We start from the raw sequence: 14,646 nt of genomic DNA, 5'->3' as shown, positions 1-14,646 counted from the left end.
AGCTGCTGTCAAACTCTATCCATAGTAAGCACTAGTAGCTATTGTTCATAGCTTGCGCCCACTGCTTTCCCACAGATGCAGTGTTAGCGCATCGGACAAAGCCAGCCGGAAAGCCTATGGTCATGGAGAAAAAGGAGCTTACAAGTCATTGGTCAACTGGTTAGGTGTAGGCTACATAGGAGATCACCCCTGAACAAGGAGGACAGCGCAAGAGCACCAGATGTGGTCTGGGTGGAGGAAAGAGGACGCTTCACACTTTGCTTAAGCTTTCTTTGTCAAGATGGCAGCCCCCAGGGAAACCGCAGTGAAGCCAGTGAACAAGCGGTTGAGGAGCCAACCATATGATGTAGCAGTTGTAGTTCTTGGACACTACCTACTGCTGGTCCGTTGTAGGGTCCCAGACTCAATTTAAGCAGAGTCAGCAGCTACAAGAACTATTGCAGATGAAATGCAAAGTGCTGTGAAGATCAACCTCTCTCTATGAAACAGTTCAAGGGTTGTGAGCATGAACGTGGCTCCCTCTGGTCCTGAGGTATGGGGCTTGAAGGTGCTAGCAGTACTTTGAGGTTGATTTGTGATTAAGACAAAGGCAACACACACTGTACTCAGATCAGCTCAATGTTATCAGGTGGATGAGCATCGTTAACTAACTTTGAATACTATATCTGGATAATATCCCTCTAGAAGTCCAGTACATCTATTAATTAGGACCACTTATACAGACACACGAGTAACTTCAATACGCTATGGATTACCTTCCACTAATATTTACTTTGTGGACAATTGCCCAGATGCTTCCCCTGGGCCCATATCACTCATTTCTGAGATATCTGCCAAACACTAGAGGATTCATTTGTTGACTTTCCATGCTGCTACATGGCATCCATGGACACATGACTGGCAGAAGCCAATAACAGATTAATTGTGCAGTAATTGTTGACGATACTAACATCACTCCAAAGAAATTTTGTTACGATTGTCTTTTTATAGCTGCATTATATATACACTGAGCCCTGAAGAAGAGAAGCAGTTCGCGAAACACGTGTCGGCTCATTAGATTTACTTATGAATCAACAATACATGTGTGGTTACTACAAATATGTTCTTTGGCAATGTGACTATCACACAACCACGACAATAAAGAGTGTAAGCACACTAGAAACTTGAATCTTTTACAACTACGTCGAGGTCACATTCGAGAGTTCAGGAGCAGAGACTTTGTCTACCTTGTCAGAGGGGGTGCACATCTTCAGTTGCTTCAGGAGGAGTCCCAGACTTGGACAATGTTCAAATACACAACTACATAGCTGGATCCACACTGAGCTACCAATTAGGAAGCGTACAGACTATTCCCAATATAAATAACCTAGTTCATAGCAAAACTGAAGCATTGTGGGAAATGTTTCATGCTTCAAATAGCTTGGATTACAGGGAGCCAATAAGCACAGCCTAGCATGAGGAAAGTTGCAATGCTCATATGTAATCAAACAAACACGGGGCCTAGCTAAAATGTTTTTAATTGGTGGGCTTACTGTGCCTGCCAACCTTGCTCTACAAAAGTGACCGATGAGAAAGACAGAACTGCCACCTAACATTTTAAAGCATGGAGAGGCCACAGGCATCCATTAATGTGCACAGCTGGCATTTGATTTTAAGTGGTGAAGAACAAAAACATTTGGCAGATAACTGAACTTAATCACTGGAAGATCATGTTTTGCCCAAGATAAAACAATTATGGTGAAGAAGGGAAGCTAAAATTAGAATCCAGTTTTTTTCACCATGGAAACATCTGATCAATGCCCATTGCTCCCAACTCATTTGGACCAACTATTTTACAGTCATCCATACTCTTACGTCCTGTCCCCTTTCCTCCATACTGTATGGGCGTCCCTTCCAAGGGGCGGGAGACAACCTTTTTCACCAGAAAAAAACATTCTTCCCCTTTAAATTTAGAGGCGCGCTGGGGTGCGGCCCAGGGAGCATGCGCTGCCCTGACTCCGCCCTCCGACACCATACCTCAGTCCCCTTTTCCGTGTCGACGGGAACGGGCCGAATTCGCCAGCGCTCCTGGGTTTGGCTTCGGCCATGTAATTCCACGTGCGGATACTTCGTCTTTTTGTCATTCAGGTACTCGGTCCTCAGGCATCACACCCCTCCCCGGCGTAGGTCGACTTCTACAGGGTTCAGCAGGTGTCCAGCCTGCAACGGGCTCTTCCCAACTTCAGACCCCCCCCATGCCCTCTGCCTACGTTGCCTTGGCCCAGACCACGGTTGGCAAGCTTGTTCAGCGTGTGGCTCGCTGTCCTCGAAAGCACTGAAGGAGAAGACTAGCCAGGTGGAGGGAGCTCTTCCAGAAGTCGCATCCAGAGTACCTTAAGAACTTAGTCAAACATCAAACCAAGCCCACGGTCAGGCCGATATTCTCCATCACACCCCGCAATGGAGTCTCCTTCCCAGGGACTCTCCCACGCAGGAGGGACCGGTCATGTCCTTATACCAGCACGTTCACCAAGGCTGCTGCAGCTACCGCCCTCCGGGCCGAGGGATCCTCGGTTCCTCCCGGTGACAGTGTTGAGGGACCAGAAGGTTCTTTTACCAGGTCTTCACCATGGCCGAGGGGCTACGCCTTAATACCGGCAATACGTCCGAGGGGGCACCTAAACGCAGCTCTACCGACATCGGGGTCGAGGGTGCTACACCTACCGGGCCTAGACCCGAGGAGCAGGGTAGGCCTTGTGATCCACACGCAAGAGTCTTGGACGAGGCCGGGCCCAGCGGGCTGAGCAACACGTCGCAGGCACGTGGCAGGCAGCTCGTAAAAATTGCTGCCACGCCAGACACATGCACCTGTCCGACGCCATTCCAGGAATTCGGAGAAGAACGAGTGTGATGGTGGGACTGGCCTCAACCAGGTACGTGGCCTACAGCCTACCCCTCTTTTGCACATAGCAGCTTTCCTTTGCATCAATATGGGCAGGGTATGCAGCGGCTCCAGCAGCTCCCCGCTACCCTGGCAGCACCCTTTGCCACCTCCTCTGCCAGTGAAGTGGTCTTCTTCGAGAGGTTCCTCGGCCTCATGAAGTCACCTCGGATGGGGGTTATCCTCAAAGACGCCATCAGGAAAGTCCATCCCGCAATGTTAGCGGCACCACAGACGCCTCCTCCGGCTCCCCAGCAGACTCCTCAGGCGGCTCTGTACCAGCCTCCGCCACCTCCGGCCACGGTCCCTGTACCCCAGCCTCAGGCGCCAACTCCTCCTCCTCCTCCTCCTCCTCCTTCTCCTCCTCCTCCTCCTCCACAGGATGAGGAGCAGGCGCCATCCTCAGCCAGGGCCTCCCACGAACGTCGTGCCTACCCCAACCAGAGGTCAAGCAGCCGGCAGAGGGGGTTCTGGTTGAAGTCCTCACACGACGCCCCTCTGCCAAATCGGGGATTCCTCTGCAGACCGATGTAGTCTCCCTGGCCAAGAACGGCTGGCTCAAACCCCACTCAGCCCAGCCGGCTAATCGACGCCTGGACGTCAAGTACAGGCAGATGGAGGGGGATACACTCTTGCTCTCGGGGCATCCTCAGCCACACTCCTTGGTGATCCCTGCGGCATCACTATACTTCCAAGCCTCAGTCGTCCTCAGCCTCTTCCTCTGCGGTGCTGCTAGGCAAGGAGGAGAAGATCGTGGAGACGTACAGCAAGAAACTCTATTCCAACGCATCCTTACATCTTCGTCAGGCCAATGCAGATGCCATGCTGGCTGCTGCCAACCAAAGATTATGGCAGGAAATTGCAGACTTCCTCCCGGAACTCCCCACCCAGAGCCAATCATGCTTTAAGGTGGGGCTAGCCGAGGCCAAGCTGGTGGCGCATGATCTCATGAAATACACTGTGGCTCATATTGACACCTCAAGCCGTGCCATCTGTATTGCCACTGCCATGAGGAGGACAGCCTGGCTCCAGGCAACTAAGTTCAACCCGGACGTCCAGCAACGCATATTAGATCTACCGTTTGAGGGGGGGGGGGGGGCCGTTTCCACTCCTCCACTAACGAAGAGCTGGACAAAAAGAAAAACTGCTCACAAACGGCCAGATCTTTATCCATCCTTACAAAGACCACGCCCAAATCGGACACCCAATCTCAGCAGCGCTCCGATAGGGGTCGTATGTATGGAGGGTTCCAGGGCTTCCAGGAGCGGTAGATCCAGGCAGCCCAACCGCTCGCCGTCTCAGAGCCAGTGTAAGCAACAAAAAGGTGAATGGGGGGTGAGTAAGGGCTTTTTCCAGTCGCCCTCCTCCGCGACAGGCTCCCAGGGAAAGAAGGCATGACACGCCCCCTTCGGGTCCACGTGTCTCCGGTGGGGGGCAGGCTTGCTCTCCATGCACATTTCTGACCCGAGAATTTTGCAGACCCCTGGATCCTCTCCATAGTATCCACGGGGTACCGCCTCCCTATCCCAGCTACTCCACTCCACTCCACTCCACTCCACTCCACTCCACTCAGGTTGGGACAGCAACTCTTTTGGGGAAGATCCGGTCGCTCGTAGAGAGCCAGGCAGTGGAGGAAGTCCCAGCCTCCCAGCGAGGCTTTGGCTTTTACTCCAGGATTTTCGCCTTTCAGAAGAACCAGGCGGGCCTGAGAGTTGTGCTGGACCTTTCACCCTCAAACTCTCCTTACCCCTGCAAAAATTAAAGATGGTTACGCCAGCTTTTATAGCGGAGACATTGGACAAGGGAGACTGGATGTGCTCCCTGGACCTGAAGTACGCATACCTGCATGCCCGATTTGGCAGCCCCATCGTTCTTTCGGTTCAGGATCATGGGCTACCATTTTCAGTACAAGGTTTTTCCGTTTGGCCTCAACTCGGCCCCCAGGGTCTTCACCAGGCTCATGAATGTGCTGGCGGCCCTCCTCAGAGCACCGGGCATCCACATTTACCCATACCTCGACAACTGGCTCGTTAGGGCTAGATCTCCGGGAAGCGGTTAACCACTCTTCCCATGCCCTTAGGAACACACTGTACGATCTGGGCTTTTCGCTCAATCTCAAGTAGTCGCAGCTGCAACCCACGCAGTGTGACATTTTTGGGCCTTCCCTCGGGCACGTGCTCCCAGAAGGTATTTTCTTCGGAGGAAAAAATCTTGGCTATCAAGAGGGCCTCCACCCACTTCCTAAACAGAGAAGTGACATCGGCATGGTGGTATCAACATCTCCTGGGTCTAATGGCAGCGGTCCTATTAGCCGTCTCGCACACGAGACTAAGGATGAGGAGGATTCAGCTGCACTTCGTGGCCTCATGGAACGCGGAGCGGAGCTCTCAATCCGATATAATCAACTTTCCCCCATCTCTCCACCCAGACCTAACTTGGTGGTCCAGAGACTGCAACCTACGGATGGAAAAGCCCTTTCAACCGCCCACTCAGCAGGCCACCGTCACCACGGTTTCCTCTCTCAAGGGCTGGAGAACCACCCTGGACGATCTCTGTCCACGGCACCTGGACTCGACAGGAGCAGGAATACCACATCAATTGGCTAGAGCTGAACGCCATCTGGCTGGCACTCAAGGCATTCCTACCACTGCTCAGAGGCAAGGTTGTCCTCATCCAGACGGACAACTCTACCAGCATGTACTACGTCGAACAAGCAGGGAGGCACCAGATCCCCTCCTCTGTGGAGACTGGCGATCAGCATGTGGGAGTGGGCCCTGGAAAACGATATTTACCTCATGGCAATCCACCTCCCGGGGGAATCCAACCTGGAAGCAGACAATTACGAGTAGCATCTAAACAACCTTGTTATTCAGGAGATCTTCAACAGGTAGGGTCACCCCCAGGTGGATCTCTTCGCCACCTGGCAAAACAAGAAGTGTCCCCAGTACGCATCCTGGCAAGGTCATGGCCCCGGCTCTCTGAGCGACGCATTTAACCTCCAGTGGACCGGCATGAAAGCCTACGCATTTCCGCCCACGCCCCTAATTCACAGAGTAATTTGCAAAATCAAGGAGTCTCGCAAACTCCACATCATTCTAATGGCTCCATGGGGGCCACCAAGGCCATGGTTTTCGGAGCTGCTCAGTCTCTCTGAAGTGTCCCTGATTCACCTCCCGACGGGGAAACTAGCCCTCACAGTGTGGTACCTGAGCAGATAACGCTGCGGCACCTCAGCCTCTCACAAGCCAATCTGGCGATCATACAGGGCGCCAGGAGCAAGGCTACCAGGGCCCAGTACAAAAGCAAATGGACCAGATTCTGCCACTGGGCAGACTAAAAGGGAATCGACCCCCTGGCGTGCATCTTGGACGACATGCTCCCCTTCTCGGCGCACCTCGCCCACTCAGGCGTGCAGGGGGACACCTGCTGCACATACCTCGCAGCCATAGGGGCTTACAGGAACTCAGAGGAAGGTATCTTCTCCTCCAATGCTATTGTCAAGAAACACCTGACGGGGCTCACAAGGCTCTACCCGCCCGTCGAGACCGCACCCTGTGTGGTACCTTAACATAGTCTTGGGTGCTCTGGCGCACAAACCATTCGAGCCAATGGCGTCCGTGGACATCAGGCTAGTCACCATCAAGACGGCCTTACTAGTCGGCCTCGGCTCGTAGAGTCAGCGAAATCCAGGCGCTGGTCGCCTCGGAACCATATACTACCTTTCACAAGACAAAGTAGTCCTGTGGACACACCCGGCATTTCTGCCCAAGGTTCCGTCTGCTTTCCACTTTAACAAAGAAATAGTACTTCCTACGTGTTTTCCCGATCCCAAGGACGAAGCACAGAGTGCTGCACTGCCTGGATGTCAGGCGCACCCTGAAATTCTACTCGGACAGGACCAAGGGATTCTGCAAATCGGACGCCCTGTTTCAAGACCAGGCTATCAGGCCTCTAAGGCTTCCATATCCCGCTGGATGGTCGCTGCCATCAAGGAAGCATGTGAGGGCCAACACAACCCGCTCCCGGCCAACATGCATGCCCACGCAGTCTGGACCAAGGCAACGGCCATCGTATTCCAGCGCCATGTCCCTTGGCAAGTCATAAGCAGGGCAGCCACTTGGGCCTCTCCCTCAGCTTTCTGCAAGCATTACTGTTTGGATGCCGGCTCTAGATCTGATGCGGCTTTCGGACAGGCGGTTCTCAGGAACCGATTGGCTTAAGGAGGGTATCCTCTCCACCCTGGGGCTACAATCAGTTGTAATCGCCCATATAGTATGGAGGAAAGGGGACGGGATGTAAGAGTAATTATAAGTTACTCACCGTAGTAACTAACGTACTCTTAGTCCATAGTCCCCTTTCCTCCATACGTCCCACCAACCTCCGCCCTAATAATACTGGTGTCATTAGGCAATGTTAAATCTATTGTCGATGCGTCAATGGGGACTGAGGTGTGGCGAAGGAGGGCGGAGTCAGGGCAGTCCATGCTCCCTCGGACGCACCCCTGCTCGCCTCTAAATTTAAAGGGAAAGAACGTTTCTTCTGGTGAAAAAGGTTCAGTCTCCCGCCCCTTGGAAGGGACGCCCATACAGTATGGAGGAAAGGGGACTATGGACTAAGAGTACGTTAGTCACTACGGTCAGTAACTTATAATTTGTGGAAGGTGTTGCAGGGATGCCAATTAGATACTGCACCATTAAAACATTTGGTGGTCACGCAATCGGGAGTCATCACCACTTAGAAACGTTCCTGTGTTTTTTCCTGGTCAATCACAGGATGCGGGTCATCATATTAGTGGGGACCTGCAGAAAACTTTCCTTTGCTCCCAGATCACAAAATGGCTGCAACACTATGCAGCCCTCCAAAGGATCACAAACAGCTGCCACTAGGCAGTGAGAACACACAATGAGTTAGTCAGGGCTACCTGCTCGAGTAAACAGACTACAGGATATATTTAGGACTCCCGTGACACACATACTGAATTACAGCACCAGGGAGGCCCGTGCCGGACCTCACTGGGAAAAAAGAGGCTGGTGAAAGAAGGGGGATGTGGGGGTGGGAGGGCGGGGGAAGAGAAGAATATACAAAAATCAAACATGACAGGGGATTCACTGTTAATCACAGATTAATACTTTTGGTCTAGCAGACATCGATCACAAAATGTATATGCAGGGTAAGAAACCTAATGTTGCAAACTACTGGACAAGCATAAAACTCACCTGTCCCTTGCCAAGAATGCAAGTTCTCCAAAAGCACAGACACTGTACACCATTTCTTACTCGCCAAGATTGAATTACCACTCACCAATCGGTAATGCAAATGTAATGCCCTGGTGCATGGATGCAAATCTATTGACTAACATATGTCAAACCTTCTCTAGCCCCCTCGCCTACCACACAACACCCACACCTCTTCTCACTCTGTCTATGCAACATGTCTTCGTAGATCCCTTACGACTTCGATTTAGCACCCTGAACTTTCAATTGCCATCACAGGCACCTGGATCTCCCCACATAACTCCTACCTTTCCCACTCTCCCCATCCAGTTTGGAAGGGTGGTGGATTGGGGTTCCTCATTACCAAGGCCCTTACAATGCTGCCACCCCTTAGACATCACCTCCTCATCTTTTGGATATGCACCGTTTCTACTCCTACCTACTACTGTTCTAGCTCTCCATCAACGCCCTGCTCTTCAACTCCTACTACCCTAACCAGAATGTTCTCCTTGAAGCACATCTCCATTACTATTCCTGGGGCCCTAACCTTTATAAGCCCTCCAAAGCCTTGCACCTTGGACTTGACTCCTAACTGACCACACCAACTCCCTCCAAGTCCAGCCTACTACCCAAGCTGGTAACTCTTGATCTTTCTCCCTACTTTGCTCTCCTCCACTGACTTCTGCATTGACCCCTTTCCCTCTGCTCGTTCCATCGTTCCTTTAACGTCACTGACCGTGCACCCATTACACAGCCTCTCGCCTCCGTCAAGGGGAAATTCAAGCAGGACTCTTACCCCTTACTTGGATGCGAGAACCTAACTCCTACCTCTCTCCCCTATTCATGCATCGCTCATTGACAATGCTTTTTCTGACTCACTATGCACATATGACTCAGTTTGACCAACACTATCCTGAATGCACAGTCACACCTTTCCACCCCCAGGCCCTGGATCACCTCTGAGATCCGGACCCTAAAAAACATGCAGCATAACCTAGGATGCTGGTGCAAATCCCAGATGCACACCCTATTCCTAGCCTACAAAAACTGCATTGCTGTGCTCTATTCTGCACTGGGCTCACAAACCCAATCTCTTCTCTTCACAATCATCCCTGCAAACTCATTTACCCTCCAAGCTTTGCTCAGACCTCCTAGGTCAATATCCCTGGTTGGAGTGTCTTCTCTCATTGCGACTTGCTCTTAAATTATTTTCTAATCGCATTCAGCCTTAACTACAAAATCTTGCTATGTTTATCTTCATACTAAAACCATTTCTTCCACCTTCCGACTTTCAGACAGCAGTCAAAGAGCCGATTTTCTCAAAGCCGAGTGGTTAAAATGCTATTCTTTCTAAGCTCCCAACTTTTTCAACTGAACCACTCAAAGCTCTCGTCTATCAATGTGTCTTCTAAATTCAAGCACACAACCTTATACATTTTAAACTCTGCTTCATCATCTTCAATGCACTTGCCCCGAAGGATTTTGCCTACTTAGCAGGGGAACACAAGCACTCAGGTGTATCCTGTACCATAAGTAGCTGCAGTTTCTCAAGTTTGGAAAGGTACACATTTCAAAGATCCAAATGTTAAAATCAAGCATTCTGGAACTCCCCTTTCTGTTCTTTCTTCCGATTTGTTCCCTCTGCCTGATCCTTCAAACCCATGTTTCCAGACTTGCTTAGTTCTATGTTGCTCAATAATGTACTATCAGCTCAGTCAGACTTATTTTGTTAACTGACTGTTACTTTATGTGATTTGTAATGTACTTGTATTCACTTTAAAACCAATGACTTGGTTGTATGGTCTTTTTTTAATGTTGTTGCATTTACGCTCGTTTATCACTCCTTGTTACCATCTATGTTAAGGTACACTATATTAAATTATTAAATATTTAAAAACTGAATGAGGTAAGTGGGGATCTTTGTGGAGGTACCAGACTCTGGGGAACACCAGCTTTGCGGTTTCTGGCTGACATTGAGGGAACTAAATTGTCAGTAATTAATCCCAATCTGCTCTGACCGGGCTATGCAAAATAAAAATGAAAAGGGCAGCAACAAAAAACTGGTCACACAGCACTACCCCTCAAACAATACCAAGCCATGCCACTTCAAATAAGCCTAGGAATAGCTATGGATGTACTATGTAATTATTGCATCGAGTGCATCTCAAAACATCTCCTAACAATGGGTTAGACAGCATACAATGAACTTCCATATCAGTAACAAATGACATCTGGCAACCTGAAAATAGCAGATGAACATTCTAGTCCGGTAAGAGCAGTACAGCAAAAATGGCAAGCCAGAAACCACGAACAGATCATGCAGACAGAGCAGCAAGACACGAAACGCTTGCAAAGAGGATGCACCAGCAAGGCACTTGTAAAGTACCAGGAAGAGGGATGGATGGGTAGTGTCGGCAGGGCAGAGGGGCGGAAAACACGGACAGGGTGGCAAAAGGTATGCTCAGGAAAGTTAGTCGAAAAAGCAATGCATCAGCAGGATGGGAAATAGCAGCTGAAGGAAGACACTACAGGAAGCAGTGGCAGAGTGGGGAGCATCAGCAGTGGGATGGAGAGCACCACGAGTGTGCAAAGACCCTGGCTTTGGTCCTAATGATATACCTTTTTAGGGTCCATGTTGAATTTTTTGCGTCCCATTCCCACCTTTCGATTCCGCTGCAAAGTTTTACTGAGGGCGAGAAGAAAAATTAAGCAGTGTAAAGACATTATTCTTGCACATGAAGAGTCTATGATATAAAGTGGTTTTAGTCGCCCTTGCTATCTCTCTTGCGTGCATCATTCACCCTCTAATAGTGGAAAGAAAGAACCATCTTGTACAATAATTTTTTTTAAAAAAAGGGTATAACCTTCACAAAAGAAATTATGTTTTACAAATTGCTAGAAAAATGTATACATTACTTTGAAAACTCTAGACATGGCTAACAGAATACATGAACACTTTACTTACCAGGATCTCTTTCCTGAGTGTTTACATCTATAACACACACGCACAGACCCAACCCTCTCCTCCCCTCCCCTTTGAGCTCAGAATGTAGGATTGAGGACACAATAACCCCTCTCTGAGCAGAGTAACCGCTGTATTTTTAGTTTTGGTTTGAGTATGAGATAGGTCGGTCTGAATTTGTCCCCCTTGATTTCTTGATTTTGATGAATTGCCTACTTTTTATAAAGGTCTGCATTTAAATTAACTTTTTTAGTAAGGCTTAAATTGTTTTTTTAACTTGGATTTTTTTGTGAACAGAGATCATGTATAGGTTCTTGGCTGGTTTGCATTTTAAATTTAATGTAGTGATAAGATAGGTGGTTTTCTATTGTTTAACCCTTTGCATTGTACAGATTTTGTAACCCAGCTGAGACTGCACACTAACGATAGGTGTAAATATCTGTATGTTATGTCTTATCTGGAATCTAAAGTGATATAATTTTGCTATCCGTTTTACTTTTTATTAATTGCATACGTATTCGGTTTTGTATTGAAATGTAAATGGTAGTTCTGCCGCATAGAGTTTATAAGGACGATGGAATACACTAAGAGCCCATAACAGGCTCAAAACTGAAGAAAACTGTTTCACTTCAGAAATCGGGAACTACATTTTTTAAAAAGGCGCCCGATTACTGACTTTGATAAAACACCTGCGAAAGAGAGGTGTGTGCAACCATCGCAGGTTGATAGGCATTAGAGACATCATTTATGTTTCAGTACCTTACAAAGCGCAAGGTTCACTCCCAGGTGGCATCTTGGCACCGACAAGCTTCCCAACAAGATCTAACGCGCGATCAGATCAACGGATAAAGATTATTTTTTTTATTTCTGCAGAATTGTACTCGGTCCTGGGTGAGCCGGGTATGTTCAGTAGTTTGTCGCAGTGCTGGGCTTCAGCACACAACCGGAGAATCTTAGCGATCTGAGGTAGAGCTTCTAAGCACAATGGGCATGCAGGGATAGAAAGATGAAACTTCTCAGAGAGATATTGTAATCTGCATGATAGATGGTGCTTAGGTGCCTAACGTACTTATGCTACGCCATCAACAACCAAGGCAGACAGCACAGGGTGGGCATACTAGATTTAGATGGCTAAGATTAGCAAAACAAGCACTGCTCCATTTCACACTCTACAACCCAGCAATGGAAAAAATTGAAAAATCGGAAAACATCGTAATGCAACAGTCCATCCTAACGGTTAAGAAAACATTTCCTAAGATGGAAGAGGGAACGTGAAAATGCGTGTTTGCAAAGGAGAAAGGTACTGCCTTGCCCACTGCTCGAATATGTGGTTTAAAGGACAGGTTCTGGTCCAATAACCCCTCCCCCCATCCCGATACCTGAAATGAGAAAGAGGGGATGGGGCAGCCCCCAGTGATGTAGGTCAGAAGAAGAGGTCCCATCTGGAGGTGCCAAAGCCAAACATCTCCGTTTTAGAGAAGTTGAACCTCAACCTAACTGGTATCCACCCAAGAGGTCACCTCCTGCATGAATGCAGAAAGGTAATCCCTGGCTGGAACCAGATTCCACCAACTACCCAATCAAAAGCAGGAGGGTTTAAGTGTTATCTAAATATATGTAAAAGCAGATCCCATGATGATCCAATAGCAAGTATATATATATATATATATATATATATATATATGTATATATGATACATTACTCACTGTAATCTTATTTCTGATGCTTGTATCTGCTTAGATTCACATGCTATGCATAGGCCGACATCTAGTGGAAGCTGCGGAGTATTACAGTTTGTTTTTCGAAACTCGAAAATGGGCGTCGACACAGGGCGTGCCAGTAATACTATGCCTAGTGTGACGTCCACTGTACCCAAGATCCCTCACGCGTCTAGGATCCTCAGATTGTGTTTTTTCTGACATGAGGTAGCATGAGGAGTAGCGTGAGTACAAATAATCCAAGCAGATAGACAGAAAGGTAAGACTACAAGCAATCATGCGCCTTCTCTCAGAGGGGAGGAAGGGTGGGTCGCATGTGAATCTAAGCAGATACAAGCATCAGAAATACGATTACAGTGAGTAATGTATCCCTTCTGAGGCTTGTGGAATCTGCTTAGATCACATGCTGTGCATAGATTAGCGAGCAGTACCTGAAGAAGGAGGTGGGATGTGAGAAGGGTCATGAGCAAATAAGTGTCTTAGAACCGCTTGTCCCACTTGTGTATCTGCCTTGGAATGGGTGTCAATGCAGTAATGCAGAGTAAAAGTGTGAATAGAGCTCCAAGTAGCTGCTTTGCAAATGGTGTCAAGGGGTACATTTGCAATGAAAGCCAGAGTGGCCCCAATGCCTCTAGTAGAGTGAGCTCTTGGCGTGAAAGGCAGAGTTCTTTCAGAGAGTGAGTAACACAGTTGGATACAGTTAATAATCCACTTCGAGATGGCACCTTTAGAGACGCGATCCCCTTCTCTGCGTGTAGCTACAGAGACAAACAGTTGATCTGTTTTTCTTAGCGGTCTGGTTTTATTTACATAGTAGAGGACCGCCCTACGAACATCTAGGGTGTGTAGTTTCACCTCAGCCGAGCTTTGCGGGTCCTGGAAGAAAGCCGGAAGCTCGATGGACTGGTTTACATGGAATTTTGATATAAATTTAGGTGAGAACCTAGGGTGTGTGTGTAAAACCAGTTTGTCTTTATGGACAGTAAAGAAGGGATCCTGCACTGACAGAGCCTGAATTTCACTGACCCTTCTTATAGAAGTAATAGCTACTAAGAAGGCCGTTTTAGAAGTCAGGTGTTTGAGACTGCTTTTATGCATGGGTTCGAAAGGGGGGCCCATGAGCTTGGCTAGCACCACATTAAGGTCCCACCCTGGTGGTGGGTTTGAAATAGGAGGGTGAAGTCTCTTTACTCCTTCCATGAAGGCTTTAACTACTGGTACTTTCCACCACGAAACCTTGCTATGGGAAGTGGTGTAAGCCGACAGGGCTGCCAGGTGTACTTTCAGTGAGTTAAAAACCAATCCTGCATCTAGCAGGTGGAGCATGTATGTAACAATAGTGGAAGGAGTGCAATCAACCGGGTTGATTTGTCTACTCTGGCACCAGATAACGAACCTCTTTCACTTGTCAAAGTAACAGTGCCTTGTGTTTGGTTTCCTAGATTCCTTTAGGATGTCCATACACCTCTGTGGCAAATTGAGATGTCCAAACTCTATGACCTCAGGAGCCATGCTGCCAGGTTCATTGAGTTGGGTTGCTGGTGCACTGTTTGACCTTGGTGCTGGGACAGTAGGTTGTACCAGGCTGGAAGTTTGATGGGCTCGCACACCGCCATCCTGCGTAGGTGTGGGAACCACAGTTGTCTTTCCCACATGGGAGCAACTAGGACGAGCGTCATCGACTCTCAGTTCATCTTGTTCACCACTTTCCTGATGAGGAGTTGGTGGAAAAGCGTACGCAAACATCCCTGACCAGTTCATCCACAGGGCGTTCCCCTGGGAGTCTGGTTGGGGGAACCTGGATGCAAATCCTGGGCATTGTCTGTTTTCGCT

At 48.6% G+C, this 14,646-nt stretch overlaps 1 protein-coding gene across 1 annotated transcript in view; it reads right to left on the bottom strand.

Moving 5' to 3' along the window:
* CYTH2 (cytohesin 2) overlaps positions 1-14,646 on the bottom strand; it is a 482,465-nt gene that overhangs the window by 275,648 nt on the left and 192,171 nt on the right. Inside the window, exon 3 of the mRNA XM_069637143.1 lies at positions 10,753-10,819. Within this exon, the coding sequence (XP_069493244.1) occupies positions 10,753-10,819 (67 nt within the window). The remainder of the gene's footprint in view (positions 1-10,752; positions 10,820-14,646) is intronic.

Source organism: Ambystoma mexicanum, chromosome 1q (genome assembly GCF_040938575.1).
Source record: "Ambystoma mexicanum isolate Mex_15411 chromosome 1q, UKY_AmexF1_1, whole genome shotgun sequence".
Classification (NCBI taxonomy): domain Eukaryota; kingdom Metazoa; phylum Chordata; class Amphibia; order Caudata; family Ambystomatidae; genus Ambystoma; species Ambystoma mexicanum.
This window is presented reverse-complemented; position numbering and strand designations above follow the sequence as displayed.